The 22,646-nt window shown below is 54.6% G+C and overlaps 1 protein-coding gene and 1 pseudogene across 1 annotated transcript in view; both read left to right on the top strand.

Annotated features, from left to right (window-relative positions):
* Positions 1-22,646, top strand: part of PADI2 (peptidyl arginine deiminase 2) — a 41,143-nt gene that overhangs the window by 1,557 nt on the left and 16,940 nt on the right. Inside the window, exons 2-6 of the mRNA XM_032863559.1 lie at positions 10,452-10,635; positions 11,602-11,674; positions 17,570-17,631; positions 19,857-19,974; positions 20,607-20,732. Of these exons, the coding sequence (XP_032719450.1) occupies positions 10,452-10,635; positions 11,602-11,674; positions 17,570-17,631; positions 19,857-19,974; positions 20,607-20,732 (563 nt within the window). The remainder of the gene's footprint in view (positions 1-10,451; positions 10,636-11,601; positions 11,675-17,569; positions 17,632-19,856; positions 19,975-20,606; positions 20,733-22,646) is intronic.
* On the top strand, positions 6,255-6,345 carry LOC116871417 (annotated as a pseudogene).

The raw sequence follows: 22,646 nt of genomic DNA, 5'->3' as shown, positions 1-22,646 counted from the left end.
GGCCCCTGGCCTCAATTGTGCACATGGAAATTCAAGGTGGTTTCTGAGGGTCAAAATACAGCAGAGGACTGTGGTCCAGGCCTCGGTGGCCTGGAAGGGCTCCCCTCTGTTCCCCACCCCCAATCCTAAACCAGGCACTGCCAGGGAGCGGGCGGGGAGCCAAGGCACTCAGGTCTCTAAGCCTCAGCTGTCCCTAGACCCGCCTGTTTGTTCACTGGAGCACTTTCGCTGCAGCCTGAAAGGCTGGCATTGTGCCTCTGGTGGGAGGATGGGGAGAAGGGAGGGGGGTCATCCTTAGGCCTCCTGCCTTCCCCTGTCCTGGCAGATAGAGGCCCAGCCCCAGTAGGGAAGTGTGTGGGGGAGGGGTGGACCCACCATCCTCCCTCTGGCAGGGGGCAGAGGTGTGATGATCCCCTTTGTCCTTTCCCAAGAAAGCCCCCACTGCCACGATGACCCCCGTCCCCCAGCTGCCCTTCGCTTAAGACCCCACCACCCCCCAAGAGTAGAAGCTTGGTCTAGACCAGCACGGTCCAGCAGAAATAGCATGCCAGCTACAAAGAGAGCCGCAGGTATACGTTAATTTCCTATCACCCACAATTTTTAGGATTCCAATAAAGAGGCGAAATTAATTTTCATAGTGTATTTTATTTAACCCAAGAGATCCAAAATACTAGCACTCCAACATCTAATCAGTTTAAAATGATTAAGGAGATAGTTTACATTGTCTTTTTCATACTAAGTCTTTGAAATTCAACATGCGTTTTACTTTTTTTTTTAAGATTTATTTATTTATTTATTTGACAGATAGAGATCACAAGTAGGCAGAGAGGCAGGCAGAGAGAGAGGAGGAAGCAGGCTCCCCGCAGAGCAGAGAGCCCGATGCGGGGCTCAATCCCAGGACCCTGGGATCATGACCTGAGCCGAAGGCAGAGGCTTTAACCCACTGAGCCACCCAGGCGCCCCCAATGTGTGTTTTATACTTAGGGCTCATCTTGGTACAGACGCGCTGAATCTTGGGCTCTCAGTAGACACAGGTGCCTGGTTGCCACTGTCCTGAACAGCCCAGGCCGGGATTCCAACCCTCAACACTAGTGCATTTGGAGCCGGATAGTCGTTTGTTGCGGGGGGCTGTCCTGTGCAATGTTCAGCAACATCCCTGACTTCTAAACTCTAGACGCCTATAGTAAGTCCTCTGTCGCTGTGATGACCCAAAATGTCTCCAGATAATGGCAGCAGCCCTCTAGAGGAGGACAAAAACACCTCCAGCTGAGAACCACTGGTCGAGTGGAAGGAAGCCTCTTTAAGAACAAAGGAGACGGGCTGTTACTCCTCCTGCCACTCCTAGTATCCGTGGCGGTAAGGGCTAGGGTCCGTTTTAATAATAGCGGGGATATTAGTGAGCACTTGGAAACCAAATGCATTCTCTTGTCTCTTCCTCGCCACGGACCTTGGGGGTCAGGCTGAGATCATCTCATTTTCTAGATGAGGAAGCAAGGCTCAGAGACGTGAGGCCAGTCGCCTAATATCAGACAGGATTTGGGTCCGGGTCTGTCTGACTCAGAACCTGAATTCTTAACCTCCACTGCATTGTGTGTGACTTTAAAACTAGCAAGTTGAACTGGGTGACCCTCTCGGCCAGTGTTTCTTCCTCCCTCCAATGCCTCAAGACCCTTCACCCACCCCCTTTCGACCCTGCACTTCCTACAGAGTCCTTCGGGACCCAGATATAGGTTCTGACTCTAGATCCCACACGAGTCTTCCCCTCTGCCCAGGGTCTCCAAGGAGACATCAAGGGACCCTTGTGGACCCTGGGCCCAGCTACTAAGGGAGTGTGTTTGGATCCCTCACTGCCCTTGTGACAAAAGTGAGAGAACAGGTCTCAACACCCACCTCCTCTTCCCAGGGGCTCGGGCCTCTTTTCCTGAGATGTATGCATGGCCCCCTTTCCTACAGACACACAGTGGGGGCCACAGCTGTGGGTGAGGAGGCCACACGGGGGGGGTCCTCAGCAGACCCTGTGGTTGACCCACCCTCTCCCAGCCACACTGGCCCCTGGGGGTAGATGTCCTGACCCTGGAACTTTCTGCGTGCTGGTTTCCAGTGAGCTATAAGTAAATAAATGCACAGAAAAAGGAAGTCGGTTTTTTTCCCAGAGATTTACTTTGCAGTTGTTAAAGGTACTTGCTGTTTCCTTCTCTCCATCCCAAGCATCTTCTCTTAGATCTGGCACGTGTACGCCTTGTCCACACCATCTCCCCCGACAGTCCCTTTACCTGCCAGATGCTTCTTCACTGGGGCTGGCCCGGGTCCCCCTCTGCTTCGGGCTTGCAGCTGGAGAGAGCAGAGAGAGAGTGGCTTCTCCATGTTGATTTCAACCTCCCCGTTCACCTCTGGTTTCCGTGAGGAGACACCCCCAGAGCCAGGAGGGATCAGAGAAAGGGCAGCCTTGGAGTCGGGTAACGGGGGTGATCACACTGTGCCTGATTGTCCCACTGACCCACAAACCAGGCTGTGTAGACAGCTTCTCCTCTCCCTCCCTTGGTCTACGCATCTGTCCAGGGGAGTCAGAGGCGTACCCTTCTCTCTGGTGCAGAAAGGTCAGGATCTGTTTCCTAAAGCCTGCAGAAGCTTTAGGACGCAGACAACCTTAACAATGGTCTCTTGCCTCTGCGGAGCATTCTCCTAATTATAGCTGACATCAGGATGAGATGGGGGGTGGGAGTGATTCCCCCGCCCCCTCCCGTGGGATACCCCAAGGCAGAAGCTGGCCAAGGGTACCAGGGCAAGAGAAGCGAGCACAGTAAAATGCTGGGAAAACAAGGAGGGGTACAGAGATGTACCCCACCTTGGGGAAGAGCCTGGAGAATCAAAATTCACCATCTCACTCTCTTGACCCTTCTTAGACTTCCTTCTTGTTCCTTGGTTGGTGTGAGTGTTTTAGAAAGTATCCTTAGGACAAAGGCCAAGGGTGGGGGGGTCTGTGATCCAGTTAGAAGCATTAGAGAACTGGGGTGCCATGGTGTCCCCATCCCTGAGAGTGCCAGGCCCTGCCTCACAGATCCCATCTCCTGCCAACTACCCTACACACATTCTACTCTGGCCACGTTAATTTTGTGGATGCTATTAGCTCTTGACCACACTAAGCTCATTTGTGCCACAGGACCTTTGTATGTGCTCTTCCCTCTGTCTGGAGTACTATTCCCCAAACCTCTGCAAGCCTGACACTTTATCCATCAAGGCTTTGCTCACACATCACCTCCTCTGAGAAGCATTCTTCATTACCCTCATTTCATGACACACCATCTCAAGCCCCAAGCATTTTTGGGCCTCCATGCCATTTTTCCTCCTGCAGATCTTATTAACTCAATATTACTGGATAACATTTATTGAACACATATTCTGTATCAGACTGCCTTCCTAACACCTTCCATACTCATCTCACATGTATTTAATAATTTACATGTGTTTAAACCTCACAACAATTTTAGGAGTTAGCTACGGTTGCTGGCCCCCTTCGTTGGGGAAACTGAGATAAGGAACGTTTGTCCAAGTTGGCACAGCAGGTAAATGATGGCACTGCCTCACCCCAGCCCCAGACTACTCTGCCAGGCTGCCTTCTAAGGACTTATGTTTGGGGCGTGTCCCCTTCACACCTGCTGCCTTCCTTACTCCCCTGTACCTCCAACCCTCACATCAATGAAGGCCTCCTTCACTTAGTAAATGAATGGATGGATGTGGCCAGTGATGCATGTAGATCGGCCTGTCACTGGGCTGAGCTCCCCACCCCCAGCCTCAAGGGATGAGCACTGTTGGACTGGCCAGTGGAAGGTCAAGGGCATGTGGCCGAGCTTGGCCAGAGCAGCACTTGCTACTAAGGAATCAGGCCAGATCAGGTGGCCTCATAAATTAGAACAGCACCCAGCATTCTCAACCCTAAAAAGGAGGTCTTGCCAGGAGCTGTTTTGCAGCTCTGGTTTCAGGCTAGTTCCTCGGGGGTAGGCAGGGTTCTAAGGAGGACCTGGTACCCTGTGTGTGCAGCCCACAGCCCCAGACACAACTGGGGTCCCGCAGAGGCTTCCCTTCTTGCCCACAGGACCTGCCAGGTTGGAAGCAGAGTGGCAGGAGCTCACCACTGTGTCAATCCCCCAGCTGGACAGGGACACCTGTTAGATGGGGGAGGTAGGGGGAGGCCAGTTTTCAGAGGCAGCTCTGCCTGCCTAGCCCTGCCAGGCTCCATGGCCAGGGGCTTAGACTGGCCCAAGCCTGCCTATCTAAGTCACACACCCAAGCCTTCGGTGTTCCTTTTCTGGGCCTCAGACCCCACCTTCAAAATAAGTAGGGGTCTCTAGAGGTTCCTTCGGGCTTCTCATTTGCTCCTCTCCTGAGCCAGGCCCAGGATTCCCCATCCCCATCTAGAGGACCTTTAGGGAAGACTGTAACTTCTGGACCTCCCCCTGGGAAGGGAGCAGACAGGCCAGGGGTTCAGAGAGCTTGAGTTTACCTCGCACTTGGCTGTTACTGTCCCTGAGACTCGGATCCAGTGCTCACACTCTGGTGGTCTGGACACGCTCATCTGTAAAAATGGATGATACTGACGCAGACCTCCCGGGATTTCAAAAGGATGGGTGGAGATCACGTGGGCCAAGGGCTTAGACCAGTGCCTGGTGCATGATAAACACTCAGTAAGTCATTATCATGAATTAGTACTGGGATTATTGTAATATTATTAAAACAGTGATGAGCTTTGGCCTCCAAGCATCCATAACACTCACGGGAGAGAAAAGTTGAACAACATTTGTTTGAGGTGCTGTTTAAAGCATCAACAAAGTGGGGAGGGAGGGAGGAGTCCTGGCAGATGGAATCAGGGAAGACTTCCTGGAGGAGGTGGCAACCAAGCTGAAGCATGGACAGGGGTTCACAGTGTGACCAGGACATACCACGCAGGAGCAACGGTGCCTGGCAGGACTGTTGGGACACATGCAGACAGAAAGGCAGAAAGGGCATAGACTCAGTGGCCTACAGTGCAAGGCTGCAGAGTGTATGAGCTCAAACCAGGGCTTTGACTGTGAGGCTCAGGTGTTGGGCTTTGTTACATAGGCAGTGGGGAGTTTTTGAAGCTGTCTGGAAAGGGAGTGATCACAGATTTGATTGTTTCTGCCCTAAGGAGAGGGGCCAGCTAGAAGCACCAGTGTCCAGGGAGAGAGGCGGCTGAGGTCACCAGGCAGAGAAGGGGACTTGCTGAAGGCAAGGCCTTTTCAAGGCAGCCACCCACCTCGGGGCTCCAGACCCCTTCATGCCAAGCTGAGGCTTCACCTTCCTCCTCTCATCCACGTCATTGAGGGTGCTCACCCTGGGCTTGCGTGCCGGGTTGGCACCTGCCAACCCCTCAGACTCCTGCAAAGACCGGAGGGCAGGATGTCACACCCTCAGCGCCAGGAGCCAGGTTCGCTGGAGCGGGGGGAATGGGGGGGCGGTGATCCCTGGCTGGTGTTAACGAGGCCCAGGACAGGTGGAGAAGCTGGGAGGGCCAGACGCCAGCCAGAAGCGGGCACATCACACCCTCCAGCCTGGGGCTGAGTGGGCACCCCAAGCCTGCAAGGCCAAACCAGTAACCTCCCCACTAAGTGAGTGAAGACCAGAGAGGCTGACTGGCTCCCCGGAGGCCCTACGTGGGGCCGAGCAGCTGTTAGATCACAAAGCCTATTCCCCTGGGCTGGGCTCAGGAAGCAACCCTCTTCCACATCCAACACTGCGTTCCAGTCTTGCTCAAAGTTCCTTTGTTTACCAGCCATTTCTCTCCATTTCCCCAGCCACCACTTTGTCCCACACCACCATCATGACTCACCCAGACAGCTGTGGAGTCGCCCTCTCCCTGAGTCCCCCCTTCCGGTGTTGCTTTCCTGAAATGCTTTCCCCACTCTGCACCCTGGGTGATCTGTCCTCGGGGCAAAATCAATCATGACCCCCGCCCCCAGAAGCCTTTGGTGCCCTCGGTGGGGAGGGCCAGCCCCTCACCACAAGCTAGGTCCTCTCCCCTGACCCGCCGCCCCCCCCCCCCCCCCCCACAAAACTGCAGCCACAGTGATCTCCCTCCAGTCCCTCCAATACACTGGGCTAACATCTACCTCGGCCCCCACCCAGGTGGTCGGTGCCACCTGGAAATTGCTCCTCTTCCTCCCTTTCTCCAGTTCACTGGTTCTTAAACTGTGGTCCCTGGATCAGCAGCAGTAGCGGCAGCTGGGGACTTGTTAGAAACGCAGTCTGAAGTTGCGATGTTAAGACCATGCCTAAGTGGCCAGGCTTGGTCCTTCCCCAGGTCTGGTTTGATAAATGCTGGTGATAGACCAAGTCTGATTTATATCCTGCCCCTTCTGTGGGAAGTGCCTGGGATTCTAGGGATCTGATCAACCTCAAGAAATGATAGCACATTCAGCGTCATAGCTTTTGAAGATGACTGTTGTTAATTTGCCATTAAGTGAATTATAAAACTGGGAAAAGAAATGTAGTTTCTTTCCATGATGTATATGTACAGCAAGGCATCGTGTTGGACATGTTAAATATATATAATTATATTTGTCAATTGTTCTTCTGCAAATTTGGGGGAGAAAAAGAAAGTTTCCCGGGCCCCACGCCAGATGAGCTGAGTCAGAGACAAGATGGTCCAACAACCTGTATTTTAACAGACCCTTCCGATAATGCTGATGCACGCTCCAAATTTAAGATCCGCTGGTCTAGTGAATTCTTGCTGTCCTTCAGAGTATAGAGTTAGACCCCAGCTCCAATGCCACTTCCTCCAGGAAGCCCTCCTTGACCTGCAGGCCAGGGCTTCATGGCACACATTGCTTCTATGTTAGAGCCATTCTCACCACCAAAACCACATCGTCAGCTGTGTAACCCACGGAAAGTTCTTCTCTTCCACTAGAACATGTACTCCATGGGCCCAGGGAACCTGTTCTCTTTTGCTGATCTGCCCCCAGCACCGAGAACTGTGTCTGGCACTTAGGAAGTGCTCAGCCAATGCAGGTCGAGTGACCACATAAGCAAGCCCTGTTCTTCCAGTCCTTCCCGCAGCAAACACCTAGATTTACTGTGAGCCTGGACAGGGCCAGGGGCTGAAACAGGAAAAAGAGACAACCCCCACCTTCAAGGACCTACAAGAGGAAAAAACACGGATGGAGACAAATGGATTGAGCTGGGTCTTTAAGGAGGGATAGTGAGTTGCCTGGCAGAGAAGTCAGGGAAAGGAAGGGTAGAAGGAAGGGCATTTGCATGGGATAGTGCAGGCTGCAGAGGCTGGAGAGTCATGCTGGGACCCAGTGACGGAATGTCACTGGTTGGGTCCCATCTTTTATTGTATTGTCTGCCACCGAGGAGCCACTGAATATTTTCAAGCAGGCAAGTTGCCCGATTTCATTTTATTAATCCCTCTGTGATACAGTTTGGGAAACCAAAAAGGGTGGGTTCAATCATTCATTTATTCCCACCGAAGAATATATGGAGGGTGTGGCCTTGTCCAGGGCACTGGGGTGCACTGGTTGGCAGAACAGATGTGTCCTGGGGACTGGCAGCCTGTCCCAGGCACGCTACCTTTAGCCTCCGTCCCATAAACTGGAGGTCCTGGCCACTATCAATACCGTCATTCTCTCCCTCAATACCATCCTGGGCCCCTCCCTGCAGCCCCCTGGGACCACTGAGGCACCTCCCCCCCCCAGCTCCTGGTTCTCGGGTTTCTGGGGGATGAGTTCTGAGCGGTTCTTCCTGGGGAGGGAGGCAGCCAGCAGGCTCTGTAGGGGACAATGGTTGCCTTTGTTGCTTCTGCCAGAGCCTCTCCAAGAATAGCTGTTTGCTCAGCTCAGAGCAGGGCTGGTGCTGGGGTAGGAGGGTGTGGGGCCCAGGCGCTAACTCCCGGAGCCTCTGGGGTCTCCCATAGCTTCTCACCAGCCCAGAGGAACGAAGGAAGCAGGAGGCATCACTTAAAGCAGCTATGGTCAGTGTCCCGCCCTAAAACGCATCCTGTCTATGAGTTTAGAAAGCATTCTTTTTCCTAAATAGAACTGTATGCAGAAACCCAATATGTGAAACCAGGTGACATCAGTGACTCTGCTTAAAGGAGAGTGGGGACACAGCCAAGAGATCCCCAGCTTTTCCGTGCCTCCCTCCTCACCCCTTTGCCCAGGGCTTGCCCCCTCTGCGCTGCCCAGATGCCAGCCACCAGCTGACCTGGTGCCACGCTCCCATGTCACACTTGGTGAAACTGAGGCAAAGTGCCTTGCAGACAGAAGGTGGCAGACCACTGCCGACAAGTGTTCAGCCTCTGATCAGCCCCGTGGCCCCGGGAGGAGCTGGGAAATGTAAAAAGGGGCAGATAGACAAGAAATAGGGTGGCCCTGGAGCTTTTCTTTCAAGCTCCTCTCCCAGGCCCAGGCATGGACTGCCAGACCCTGGTCCACACTCTCCTGCAGTGCCCACCCAAGACCAGTGATCTCTGCCACTGTCGGTAGCCTGGGTCATCAGAGAGACCCTGCGTGACTCACACTCATGGCCCCGGCCACTCCAGGGCTCTCACCACCAGGCCACATGGTTGAATTGTCCAGACCAGTGGTTCTCAGAGTATAGGCTTGGACCAGCATCACCAACCGTTCCTAGAAATGGTAGAAACACAAATTCTCGGGCCCCACTGCAGACCTACTGAATCTGAAACTCAGAGGAGGGGCCGGGCAATCTGTCTGCAGAAAAACATTCCAGGTGACACTGCTGAGCTGGGAGAACCAGCTGGTGGAACCACTGGTTGGAGAACCACTCCAACCCCTGGCCACAGCTGCCCAGCCGAACCTCCACCCGGCCAGTCAAACTCTCCAGGGAAAGGATCTACTAATCTCTAGCCTTAACGACACCAACAGAAAAGCCAAGCAAACAAACCCGGAGACTTAGACTGTACCCCTGGATGATTCCGATGCCCAAACATAGCGGAAGACTATTCTGGAACCCAGGAAGGCACGGCCCTCCAAATAGCAGGTGTGGCTCTGAGGCAGACACTTGTACCTACGTCTTAGTCCCAAATCCCATGAGAATCCCACCTAAATCCATCTGAGCCCTCTTCAGCCTCTGGGAACCTTCAGACCAGGGGATGGATTTAGCAAAATTGTCTGCCCTGGACACCTCCCTCCCCCAGGCTCCCCATCCTTCCTGTCACCTCCGCTTAAACCAGTGTCTTAGGCAGTAACAAAATAACCTCGGGCTGAGTGGCTTAAACAAAGAAATGAATTTCTCACAGTCCCGGAGGCTTGAAGTCGGAGATCAGGGGCCCTTATGGTCCTATTGGGGTGGGACCTCTTCCTGGCTCACAGGCGGCCGCTTTCTCGCTGTGAGCTCACACAGGCTTCCTTGTAGCATGGGAGAGAGAACTATCTCTCTTCCCCTTCTTACAAGGCGACCAGTCGGATCAGAGAGGACCTCGCGCTCATGATTTCATTTAAGGCTATCTTCTGAAAGCCCTCTCTTCAAATGCAGTCATGTCAGGCAGGAAAAGAACTTTGGCATGTGAATTTGGGGGCACATACACGTGCCTACAGCAACTGAATCAAACTAGTCCGTTTCCTGCCCTGAAATCTTCATGGCTTTTCAAGAATTCCAAGGATACTAGGACGCCCGGGTGGCTCAGTCCTTTAAGCCTCTGCCTTCGGCCCGGATCATGATCCCAGGGTCCTGAGATCGAGCCCCACATCGGGCTCCCTGCTCAGCGGGGAGCTTGCTTCTCCCTCTGCCTGCTGCTCCCCCTGCTTGTGCGCTCTCTCTCTCTCTCTCTGACAAATAAATAAAATCTTTAAACAAAAAAAATAAAAGAATTCCAAACTATCAGCCATCTGTAGAAAAACCACTCCAGAGCCCCTAGGAATGACTCTCAGAGAAGGGAGTTCCAAGCTGGGAGAGGAATGTGTGGCGGGAGGGAGAGATCCTTGTGACAGAGCCAACCCATCGCTGCCCCTTGAGGACCCAAGTCCCAGGCTCCTCCCCTGGGCAAGCGTTGTGACACCTGCCTTGTGCCCTTCCTCTGCCTGCAGTTCACATCCTGGATCAGGGGTGGGCGCTGCCTTTGGTGCAAATTCATTTTTTGGTCTGAGCCTCGGTACCCACACCCTTAGGGCCCCACATGGCGGCCCATCAGAAGCACCAGGAAGCCTGTTAAGAATTCAGATCCCCAGGCCCGCCCCTGAACATGCTGGCTGGGTGGATAGAAGACAGCCCCCAGGGCTCTGTATTGCTACCCAGTGTCCTCCCCACTACGGGGAGACTGTGGTGCAGCTGGGTCCTTGGGGGTCCCCCAGACCTGGCTCTCCCAGGGGTCCGCTGCAGCTTCCTCCCCCCGCACAGGAGTCTTTTTTGGAAACCTCTCGTCCCACCTGCCCTGGGATCCTCCCGGCACCATGACCCACTCTCCTCTCTCCCCACAGCGCGGCCCCCGCCGAGGCCCGGACCTTCAGCCTGAAGCACTCCGAGCGCGTGCGCGTGGAGGTGGTGCGCGACGGGCAGGCCGAGGAGGTGGCCACCAACGGCAAACAGCGCTGGCTCCTGTCGCCCAGCACCACGCTGCGGGTCACCATGAGCCAGGCGAGCGCTGAGGCCAGCAGTGACAAGGTACCCTGGCTAGGGACGCCCTCCGAGGGCGAGGGCAGCGGGAACCGGGGGCGGGGCTAAAGCAGCGTCACCCAACTCAGACAGAACGTGCGCCACACTTGTCACTGCCCCGTTCCTAGCATCCATTCTCAAAGAACAGAAAGAGACAGGCGGCCTCCATTTTTATAGTACGTTTTCCTTAACCCCATAGATCACGTATTATTATTTTGACATGATGCTAATATAAAAAAAAAAAAATCCATGAGATACCGCATGTCCTTTTTTACACCAAGTCTGTGTCACACTTGGAGCACATGTCAGATCAGATTTGCCACGGGACACCCCTGTGGCTGGTGACTACTGGACACGGAGACTCAGGGCCAGACCGTGGATGGATGGCTTCATGGAATGTTAATGCTGTGGGCTGCTGAGTGATGTATTAGAATCACTGGAAGTTACAGCCACAAATGTCCTTGGCCTCCTCCTATATTGAATGGGGTGCTGAGTGGCCACGCAGTAGGGCAATTTGCCCAGTGGTAAAGCTGAGACCTGACGTCTCTTTGCTGGGTTCTGTAGTTATGAACTTCCGATGCGCCCCGTGGCAGTGATGGCACTGGGCATTATTTAAAGAAAACCCCTCAGCCCTACCCCTGGCTGCTTAGCAGGAGCAAGTCATATGCCATGGCAGATATGGGAGCGGGGTAGGCAGCAGAATGCACCAGTACCCTAATGTACCCAGTCAGTACCCTAATGTACCCAGTCAGTACCCTAATGCCCTCTAAGAAGAGGGGAGCCCCCTATCTGTTGGATAATTTGAGAGAAGCAGCCTACCAACCCAGGAATGCTTCCTGGAGGAGAGGGTTTCTGTGTTTGGCTTGACAGGCTGTGAGGGGTGAATCAGGGAGAGGGGTCTCCGCAGATTTTCCTGCCTGTGATCTGTGATCTCTGCTCTTCTCTCCCTCCCAATGCACCACCTTCCCTGCCAAGGTCACTGTCAACTACTATGAGGAGGAGGGGACTATGCCCATTGACCAGGCTGGGCTCTTCCTCACAGCCATCGGTAAGTTGGTGTGACTGCGGCCTGGGTGCTTTGCTCCCCGGGGGCTGACCCTGCTGCCCTTCTCAGCGGCACTTGGCCTGAGTCCAGTGCTGCAGACCTGACACTCGGAGCTTCCTCTGAATAATGCAGGCCTGAGAAGTGATGCCACGGGTGCCCAGGCCCTTCTGTGAGGGATGAGGGGTGAGGGATGTCCTGCAGGAGGAGGCGTACCCTGGTCTGCCAGCACCTCGCCCCCAATGTCAGCATCCCCACCCAGGCTCTGTGGGCCACTGAGAAAAAAGAGCAGAGTCTGTTCCTCCCCTGCCTCTCCCCTGCAGCCTGGAGAAGAGCTTGTCCCTCATAGTGAGGGAAATGGGCAGTCTGCTGGGACTACCCCCTTGCCCTCCCTAGACCCTGCCCTGGGAACACAGAGAGGCAGCCTGGTTCCTTAACTCACCTAGTCCAAGCCTTTCATCTGGCATGGAGGACAGGGAGGCCGAGAGAGGTTAGGGAACTTGTTCAAAGTCACACAGCATCTCCCTGGAAGGTTGGGTCCGGGGCTCAGGACGATCCCCCTCTCTGGGCTCTTCCCATCTGCCCAGCACTCCCCTGCCCAGGTTCCAGGGCTCGGGCAGTGTGGCTTTCTTCCAACATTCCCCTCTTCTGCAGGTGAGGTGTTACTTTTACATCTTCCTTTTCATCTTAATTACATAATGTTTAAGCCAGGAGGACATGTCAGGAGGTCGTTCTGTCTGTCCAGCCTGATTTAGCATTGCCCGAGCTGCCCCATGGCAGGGCGAGAAAACTTTCAGCTGCTGAGAACCAGCCGTGTGCGGAGAGCTTTAAAAGTTGCAAAAATGTCTCGCACTTACTCAAAACCTACTCTGGGTCCTCTACGGTGCTGGGTGCTTCGAAGAGGAGAAGGAGAAACACTCGACCTTTCTTGAGCGCCAACTGTGTGCCCAGTTCCATTCCTTCACTGTCACGGTCTCAATCTTCTCTTCCAACTATGGTCAGGATAGATAAGAGGTCTCAGAACTTCTCCCCAAAACAACCAGTTCCCACTCAGCTTCTCCTCCTCCAACCACCAGAGTAGCAGCAATGTACCTCCACCCTCAGCTTCTTCCCCGGTGGGCTTTGTTTGCTGGTCACCCTGACCCTCTTTCTGCACGGAGGGAGTGCCCGGCCTTGGGCTAGGCTCCTCGGGACACCCTCGGGGGCGGGACCCCGGAGGAGGGTCCTCACAAGCACACACGGCCCCTGGGCATCTCAGATGACCTGCCCTGAGGAAACCTAATCCCACAGAGACGGGGACACCTGGGGACATAAGCAGGAAGGGCAGTGGCCAGTGGTCCCAGAGGGCTGACGCCACCATGAGCGAGTCTACCCCCGAAGCCAGGCAGACAGGATAGATGGCAAAACAGTGCCCCGTGAGGAGGCAGGACCGGACCCCCCCTCTCATCCGAAGGACTGGGGAGCTTGTGCTCGAGGGAACAGCAGGTTCCACAGACCAGTAAAGTGCCCACCCCGCCCCCAGTAATAAGCCTGACATTGTTGGTGCTTGGCCAAAAAGAAAAAAATATGTGAATATTTATTTATAAAATATAAATAAAATAATTTGCCAACAACTATCACCATCATTCTAACATTTTTCACACTTAAAAAGTAGACAGAGGAATTATTCCAGAATAGAAGACAGTCACTTACATTGCTGAAATAAAGTCTTGCGGAAACCTCACCCGCTGAACTTACATTTCCTGTTCTACCAGGGACCCTGGGGGAAATTGGTTCCCCTTAGGGCCCGCTGGTCTGTCTGACCCTCTGGGTCTTGTCTTTCTCAGGCATCTATCCCAGGGGCCCTGAGCCCCGAGTCCTGAGTAATCATTGCCCCTTCCTAGGGAGGGCACCTCAGAGGCAAGGAATACCCCAAAAGTTCCGGGATAAGGGGCTGCCCCCCCCAGGGATATATCAGAGTCCACCAAACCCTAGCTCTGCCCTGAGCCCCACATTCCTCACCTGCCCCGAGGGACCCACAGTGCCCTTGTGCACAGTGCTCACGGAGATCCGATCATGGGGTCTGGAGTAGACACTCAGTCAATACTCGTTCTTCTCGCCCTTCTGCTTGGGGTAGCCACATTTTCCTTCCACCTGGGCAAAGCTGAAGAACCCTATTGTCCCTCAGTCTTCCTCCTGGGACTTGGAAACAAATCCATGGTGCCCTTGGCCAAACCAGGCCCTGGGGCTCGGCTCCCAGTCCTGCCAAGGACATGCTGTGTGACCTCACCAAGTAGCCCGCCCCTTGGGACCTCACTTTCTCCCAGCTGTAAAACCAAGGCTTTGAGCCCATTGACGGCCTTCAAGACTCCGGGTAGGACTGAGTTGCAAAGTCCTTCCTGTGAAGGGGACTGGGGGAAGGGAGGGGTGGGAGACAGAAGAATGGTCTCCCCGTCTTGGCTGTGGTTCTGGCAAGAGGAGCAGGACATGAGCCTTGAGAATTATTAGCCTCATCCTAAGGACCTCATTTCTTGTGCCCCCTCCCCAGAGCCTAGGCTGATTGCCCTAGTTGGCTGTGGGGGAGAAAGTCCTGCCTCCCCACCACACCCCGTGCTGCCCGGTTACGTAAGAAGGGCAGGCACGCTGCCCCTGCCCCTGCCCCTGGGGGCCAGCAGCCTGCCAAAATGCTTATGCCTCTGTGTCAAGCCTAAAGCCTCGGTGTCTAGATTCTCAGGGCAGACTACCTTGAACTCAATCCCAGTGACATTTCCCATAAATCTGCCCCACACCCCAGGTGCCACCTGACCCCTTGGGGCTATTCTGGGGAGCTGAGGTAGGATTCTGAGCCTCTGGGAAATGTCATCTGGAGCCCAGATGCCCCGAAACAGCTGTCCTCACCCCCCTCCCCTTCAGGGAAGACAGAGCTATCTCAAGACGACAGAACTCTGGGTGGGTCACGATGGCCCTGTCCTCTGTCCCTGCAAGGATCATCTCTGCGGAAATCTAGTTAAATGCAACATTGGAGGGAACTTTGAAGGGGAAGAGCCTGGGCGGTTGGGAGGTGGGTGATAAGAGAGCCCGATGACGTCATGTCTGAATTTTATAACAGGAAGTCAGTGAAACTTGTCTGAAGTTAAAGTTAAAACTTGTCTCAAGGGAGAGCAATAAGCATAAGACTCGATATTCTGGAGATTTCCTAAGGCAGGTGAGAGGATAGAATGGGCAGGAAACTGCTATTTTTTAGAAGGTGTTTGGTGCTATTTGCAGTTTGCTTGTTTTGTGTGTGAGTTGTTTTGTTTTGTTTTGCATTTTGTGCAAATATTCCATCGATAAAATTTTTATTTAAAAAAAAATTTTTTTTAAGATTTTATTTATTTATTTGAGAGAAAGAGAAGGAGCAGGGGGAAGGGGGGGGGAAGCAGACTCCCTGCTGAGCCTAGAGCCCGATGTGAGGCTCGATCCCAGGACCCCGGGATCATGACCTGAGTAGAAGTCAGAGGCTTAACCGACTAAGTCACATGGGCGCCCCTACATCGACAAAATTTTTAAATTTAAGGAATTTATCATGAAGGAAGACACAGTTAAGTGCTTCGTAATTTCTCTCCTGTGGCCCACTGTGTCCGTGGACCCACCAACAGCCATGGTGTCCTGTCACCTTGAACTAGAGACCAAAGTCCCAGGGCTGCCAGGGTAGGGATGTGGCCAGCTCCCCTGGGAATGGCCTTAAGGGGAATAAGCCTTGGGTCTTTGACGGCGGACTTGGCTTTTAGAAACATCCCAAGGTGGAGATCAGCCTGAGTCAGTGGAGAGGAAACGGGCCAAGGTCAGGGGTCTGGAGTCAGAGGCTGGAATGGGATGCCTGGCTTTCCACTCTCTGGAGACTTTGTGGGCATTTCCCTGCAGGATGCCTTGGTCTCCCCATCTGTGCGGTAGTGGTAAGTCGTCTCTGCGGGTGTGACTAAGGGGAGAACACGCGATGAGAGGCACTCTGCCTCGGGAGAAGGGAACTGCACACACAGAAGAGATTGTTACCTGGAAAAGCAAAGACAGGGGGTTCCTTAGGGAGCCCAGGACTGTGGCTGGTTCCCAGGGAGGAGCTTCGGGAAGCCAACCTCCCTGAAAGGCAACACTCACTGGGGGGTGTCCAGTTGGAAAGTTCATGAAGGTCTGGAAGCCAAAATCAATACTGTTCCTCCATCAGAGCCTTCAATCTCTTTAACAGCAGCTGGCGGTACCTGCCTCCCCACTTGGCCTGGAGAATATCCCTACCCTGAGCCAGCCTCCAGGTTATCTATCAGCCCAGTTTGCTGACAGATGACGTCTCGAAGGCTGGGTTCGCTCATCTCTACAGTCGTGGCAATAATAATATTTATCTCATCAGACTGGGGACTCCAGGGTAGGCAGGTGTCCCGAATGCCCACCGCTGGGCCCCCCAAGCTCTGTAGAGCGCCTGGAATGAGGGGATGCTCAATGATGATTTTTTGACAGATGGGATTGATAGGACGAGCTTATCTAATAATCGCGGCCTATGGCACCCAACTGACAGCCGGGCTGCAGAGGCTGGGACGCTGGGGTGCTCCCTCTCCCAAAGGACCAAGCGCCCTGAGAGTTTCCCCTGTCCTGCCTCCTTCTAGACCCAGAAAAGCCACATTCAGGGAATCAGGCTGTGAGCAAAGAGAGGACTTGTGTATTATCCCCAGGGTGAGCTGCCTCAGGAAGGGTGACATCAGCAGCCCTTCCTGTGCCAGGACCCTCCTCCCCACCCAATCCAGGGAGAGAGCACGCCTGCCAAGGGGACAGACCAGGAATGCATTCACTCCCACCCAGCTCCCGCCTCTGTCCAACTCATGCTCTGCGTGAGGCCAGGGCATTTCCAAGACCTGGACTCAGTTCATCCATTGTGTGACACTCCATCACCTCGGGACGACTCCTCAGCCCTGCCCTGCCCTGTCCTGTTAGTCTCTAACTCGGGGGGCCATTTGGCCTCCCAAGGGACATTTGGCAATGTCTGAAGACATTTCAGTTGTTGCAGTTAGGGGATGTCACTGGCATCTGGCAGGTGGTGGCCAGGGATGCTGCTAGACATCCTCCAATGCAGGTAGAGGAACTAGGGCTCAGAGAGGCTGTCCAACCTGCCCAAAGTCACACAGCTTATAAGCAGAAAACCAGGGTTTGAACCCAGCACTGTCTAACACTTAATCTTGGGCTCCTTTCGCTGCCTCACATGGTTTCCATGAAGCTGGTCCCTAGGACAGGCCTAGAGATACCAAATAGCCCTTCCCCAAGAGAAAGAATAAATAGGGACCCCAGACTGAGTCCTCTATCTGAGAGCCTGGCTTTCTCAGGCACCCTCAGACCAGGAGGGATTGGAGACCCAGCTTCCCATCCAAGGTAAAACCCCGATGGGAGGCGGAAGTTCTAGAAGAGATCACACGCGTGCATGTGTGCACACTGCCAGGACAGACGGAGAAAGGCAGTCAGGGACGCCTATGAAAGTTTTCAAAATCTGAACTTCAGGTCAGGCCAAACACAACATGCCCCAGTTCCGCTAATGCCTCCTGTCCACACGGGGCACGTGACTTGGCGTCTCTGAGCCAAGTCTCCTGGACCTATCTCATGGGGCTCATCCCACCCACCACCCAGAACCGTCTGCAGAACCATGAAGGCTGGGGGGATCCCTGCCCTATGTGATCGCCCCTCTCCAGGCTGTCATGTGTGAGGTTGGCACAGTGTCCACTTACATCCTCCATCGGGCGGTGGGGGGCTGGGGCAGGAGGCTGCCTGAGATGGCAGCAAGACCCTCCCCTTCCAGGGACCCAGGGACCAAGCAAACGTGTGAGCTGCACAGGGCTTCCCCCCGGCCCTCTCCCCACCCCACCCTGTCTGGCAGGCTCCACGACTCACGCGTGTGTCTGTCCCCAGAGATCTCCCTGGATGTGGATGCAGACCGGGACGGCGTGGTGGAGAAGAACAACCCGGGAAAGGTACCGAGCTACCAGGGCAAACGGCCCCGGACTTGGTGGGGAGGCTCCCGGGGGTGCAGAGCAGAGCCCCAGGATGGGTGCTGTGGTCAGCCGCGGTCCTCCCCACAAGCACGGACAGCTCCCCTTTTACAGAGAAGGAGACTGAGGCCCAGCGCAGGCTCCCACACAGCGCGCCCATGGCAGAGCCCACAGAGGAGCCAAGTGCCTCACAGCCACAGCCGCCAAGCACCTTCCCGAGTCGGTTCCCCGTCCACAGGACGGAACACCCGGTTCGTAGAGCTGTTGGACGGTGTCCTGCCACAGAGGAGGCATTCGCTCTTATGACTCGGCCTTCTTTTTCATTTTAAAACCGAACGAGGGAGACCCTCGGGAGCAGAAGGCCGCGTAAACCATTCTCGTTCAAGGCGTGTTATCTTTAAGGGCGCACCGATACCCCCTCTCTTGTTTCATTCACCCATTCATTCATTCATCCCTGCATCGGTTCATATCTTCATTCATTTACTCCCTCTTACCCCGCGTTCCACACTCCCATCCGGCTTCCCTACAGAGGACCATTTTAATGGGTTTGGTGTGTTCCTTTCCGTTCTCATGATTCCTGCAAAACACACCGTGTGCTTGGTGCACGTGTGTCTTTTGCCTGCGTAGACAGCACCGTGTTCTCCGGCTCCTTCAGCTGTGGCCTTCGCCCTCCAGACAGGTTTTAAGCTCCACTGGTTTTGCTCTGTGTACATGCAACGTTCCTTCGTTCCATTTCCCGGCCTTCTAGATCACTTACGTTGGTGGTTTATGTTACTTTCATAATAACAACCCAAAGCCTGTTTTAAATTACATGTAGATGGATACTTGCAAAAGTTAAATGAGCACAGCCCAGGGAGAAGCCTGGGTCCCAGCAGCCAGCCACAGACTCTCTGTACCAGGGATGTGGGGCCTCAGGCCCGTGGGGGAACCCCCTCTCCCCGGCTCCTCCATGGGACTCCGCCTTCTGGAGGGTTCCTGCTGCAAGGAGACGCCGAGTCTGTGTCCGTGGCCAAGCCACATGACAGCAGACTCCACGGAGGCCTCGGTGGCACCCCGCCCCCACCCCCCCGGGCAGCTCTGCAGCCTTGGTGAAGTCCCACAGTCCTACAGGTCTAGACTTCCTCGGACTCTCTCTAGCCGGGCCTGTGAGGCTTCATATGTTCTCCCCTTGTCCCACAAGTATTTGTTGATGTTCCCGGACTGGTCAGGCCCTGCAGCTGCAGAAGGAAAGAGTGGAAGTCAGCTGCTGCCCTCCGGGAGCCCGCAGTCCAGGGCAGGAGGAGGGAAGAGGGGCCTCTTTAAACAGAGTGTCCTGGGTGACCATCTCATCACAATTGTCCCAAGCTCACCTCCAAAGGGAACATGTATGGGGCCCTAAACGTAACCCCAGTGCAGCCGCTCAGGGCTGGAAACTTAGAAAGTCTTCTGGAAGGAAGGGATGGTCCTGCCAGGACCCCAGGAGTTGTGAGGGTGGCCAGGCGAGGGGAGACCGACAGTGTCGGGAGCACAGGACCTGTGAGGGCACCCGCCTGAGAGGTCCTGAGTCTGTATGGAGGGAGCAGAGCGAGCCAGCAGGAAGGGGGATGGATGGAGAGTGGGCCAGGCTTACCCGGCCTTGCAGCCCACAGTCAGGGATTGGGGCTTTATCCTAAGTCAACAGGGAGCCCCGGAAAGGGCTTACAGCAGGAAAGCAACATGATCTGGTTGGAGCTTGTTCTAGTAAGTCCCTGGCTACAGCGGAGAGAACGGATCACCTTGCAGGTCCCGTTTGGAGCACTCAGCATGTCTGGAAACAGCTGGGTGTCCGCCCATCCAGGCGTCTCCCCTCTGATCCCCTCCAGGGACTCCAGAACCTGTCGTAGAATGCAAACCTCCTCATTCCTCCAGCCGCCCTCTGTCTCCCTGCCTCCACCCCTTCCAGACACAGGCACACCAGGCTTGTGGCTCATAAATACCCAGTGTCCCCATCTCTGTGTCTCCTTCTGCCACCATCCCCCTCCTGAGCTTGTCTCTGGTGCCTGCACTGAGCCTCTCCGGGCATCAGACGTGGGGTTCACATTTGCCACGTCACCCCTGTCTCGATGCATGGTAGCTCTGTTTATCCTCATCCTGGGACTGTCTCTTGAGGGTCCTGTGGGGTCTGTGGCAGAGCTCAAATCAGCCAGAAGGTAGACAAGAAGGTGCTGACCCTTTCCCTGACATTGCAGGCATCCTGGACCTGGGGCCCTGAGGGCCAGGGGGCCATCCTGCTGGTGAACTGTGACCGAGACGCGCCCTGGCTGCCCAAGGAGGACTTGAACGATGAGAAGGTCTACACCAAGGAAGGTGCCAGCAGGACTCACACTCGGAATGGGTGGGGGGTTGGACAATGGAAACACGCATGCTCAGCCCTGGGCTGGGCCAAGACTGAGGCAGGAGTGACCTTCAGTCTCCTGGGGATGGTGGACTCCAATATCCACTCTTGGGGCACCTGGGTCACTCAGTCTGTTAAGCATCCAGCTCTTGATTTTGGATCAGGTCATGATCTCGGGATTGTGAGATCAAGCCCTGTGTCCAGCTCCTTGCTGTGTCTGGAGCTTGCTTAGGATTGTCTCCCTCTCCCTCTGCACCTCCCTGCTCTGCTCTCTCTCTCACTCTCAAAAAAAAAAAAAAAAAAAATCCATTCTTGCTAAAAAACAGAAAAAATCTATTAACAAGATTCAATGGGAACCATGGTTTTGTAACAGGAGTTACACGTACACAAACACATAGGGAAAGGACTGGAAGGAAATTCCCAAAAAGTTACAGGAGGTCATGGTATTAGAGAAGACAACCTGTTGTTGTGCTTCTCTGTGGTTCCTACAATACACAAGTGTGGGGTTTTCTGTCCCGATTGGAAAAGCAACAATTATTCCTGAGCTCACATTCCAGCTGCCTGTCTCTTAATTCTAACCTCCTCTGTATCCCCTGCTCCCCAGACCTCAAGGACATGTCCCAGATGATCCTGAGGACCAAAGGCCCTGAGCGCCTCCCCGCCGGATACGAGATAGTTCTCTACATTTCCATGGCGGACTCGGACAAAGTGGGCGTGTTCTACGTGGAGAGTGAGTGACCCCAGTTCAACCCCTCTGGAAGTTTCTATCCATTTGGTGCTCACTGAGCTAACTTCCCCAGGGCCCTGGTTTGCCCTCCTGCTCCCCAGAGCACCGCCCCCACCCCCGCCAGCAGCTATGACCTCTGCAGGTGCACGTGACTGGAGAGGGCCAGGACCCGCTTCTTAGTAATGGTCCCTGGGAGCACTGTTGCTGTCCTGTGAAGTCAGGAGGCCCCAGGGATAGGCCTCTCCTCTCTCAAAGGAGTTGGTACTGATGGGGGTTTATGTACAACCCAGAGCCCCTCTCTCCTCTTGATGGTGACAGGACATCCTGGGCCCTAGCTGTGTAGGGAACATGCTTCTGCCACAGAGCCAGTCCTCACAGCCACCTGCTCTGTCTCATGCCTCCTATAAATACGTGTTGAGCCCCCTCCGCACCCAGCACTGTTCTCAGTAGTCACACCCCACGTGTGTCTCCCTCTGCGACCATCCCTCTCCTGAGCTTGGGGGAGGGGATGGTCTGGGCATGATAAGGAGCACAATGGGAAAAAATGACACCCACCAAGTACTAGGGACTTTCAGAGGCAGAGGTGAGAGATCGCAGGCCCTGGGCCATCCAGAAAGGCCTCACTGAGCAGGTGACATTTGAGCTGAGGCCCAAATCCACAGTGTGAAGGACCCAGATATTCATGAGCTGAGGGAAGAGAGTTCTAATTAGAGGAAACAGCACGCACAAATCAGAGAGGAGTGGAACCAGCTTGGAGTGTTAGAGGAGCAAAAGGGAGAGACTATAGGTGGGGGATGTGTTGGAGTCAAGGTCAGCAAGCTGGACAGGGACCAGGGGCATGAGGAGCAGGCTTGGATTTTATTCTGAGAGCTGTGGAAAGCCATTAGAGAGTTTTAAGCAAGAGACTGTCAAGATCTGATTTATGTATTAAAAAGCTCTCTCAGCAAAATAGTTAGCTTTGCAATTTGCCATGATGCGAGGTGGGGTTTCCCCTGTGTGCCCAGCTGTCTGGGGGGCCCAGGACCTCTGGCCTACCTCTGGGGACCACCTCTGGACAGGCCCGCTAGCACCAGGACAGTCGCCATGAGGAGCTAGTCATGGGAGCCCCGGACCCTCACTGCAGGGAGTGATTTAGCCCAGACAGCAGTGGACAGCTGCCACCCAAGGCCAGTCCTGATCCATCCTGGGCCTGGCAGTGGCCTCCCCGAGATTGGAATGTCCCCAGAGTCAGGCCAGCTCTGCTGCCCCAGGGGGCCGGAGCTGTTGATACTTGTCCCGTCCAGTCTAAGGCAACTGCAGAGGATGGGGCTGACGGCACGGCAGGAGGGAGTGGTACAGCAGAACCCCCACCTGCTCCTCTCAACCGTGACATTCAACTGGGACACGCGGCGTGCTGCTAATAGTGGCCCCTGGCCATTATCTAGAGGGTGCTGCTCATTAATGGGAGTGGATTGTAGTCTGGCCCCATAATCGCATCCCTGCCCCTCCCTTGCCATCCGAGATGGCCCCTGAGCAAACAGATGCCTTGAGACACTGCTGTTCCCCAGTCTGCCTTATAGGACTGCTGTCCTGTGGGGCACAGGGGGCACCTTACTGATGCAGTGATGAGTCTAAAATAGTTTTCCCACGAAATGCGGAATCCTGGAAAGAACGGAGTGGGGAGTAGGATGGGGAGGGGGGTTCTCCGTCTGTGGCAGTTTCCCTTTCTTCTGTGCAAACATTTCCAGGTTTTGTCAAAATCTCAGTACACCTATGGGGGAGAATGGGCCGTATTACACAAATGTTTCATGTCACCTGGGTTCCCCAAGAGCAGGGAGCTGGGCTGAAGGCCAAGGGATCCTAAGAAGGAGCTCTGGTGTCTGGGGGTTTCAAACCCTGCATCTGGGCAAGTCTACTTACCAGTCTGTGACTTGGGTT

Source organism: Lontra canadensis, unplaced genomic scaffold (genome assembly GCF_010015895.1).
Source record: "Lontra canadensis isolate GAN:19392208 unplaced genomic scaffold, GSC_riverotter_1.0 scaffold25, whole genome shotgun sequence".
Classification (NCBI taxonomy): domain Eukaryota; kingdom Metazoa; phylum Chordata; class Mammalia; order Carnivora; family Mustelidae; genus Lontra; species Lontra canadensis.
This window is presented reverse-complemented; position numbering and strand designations above follow the sequence as displayed.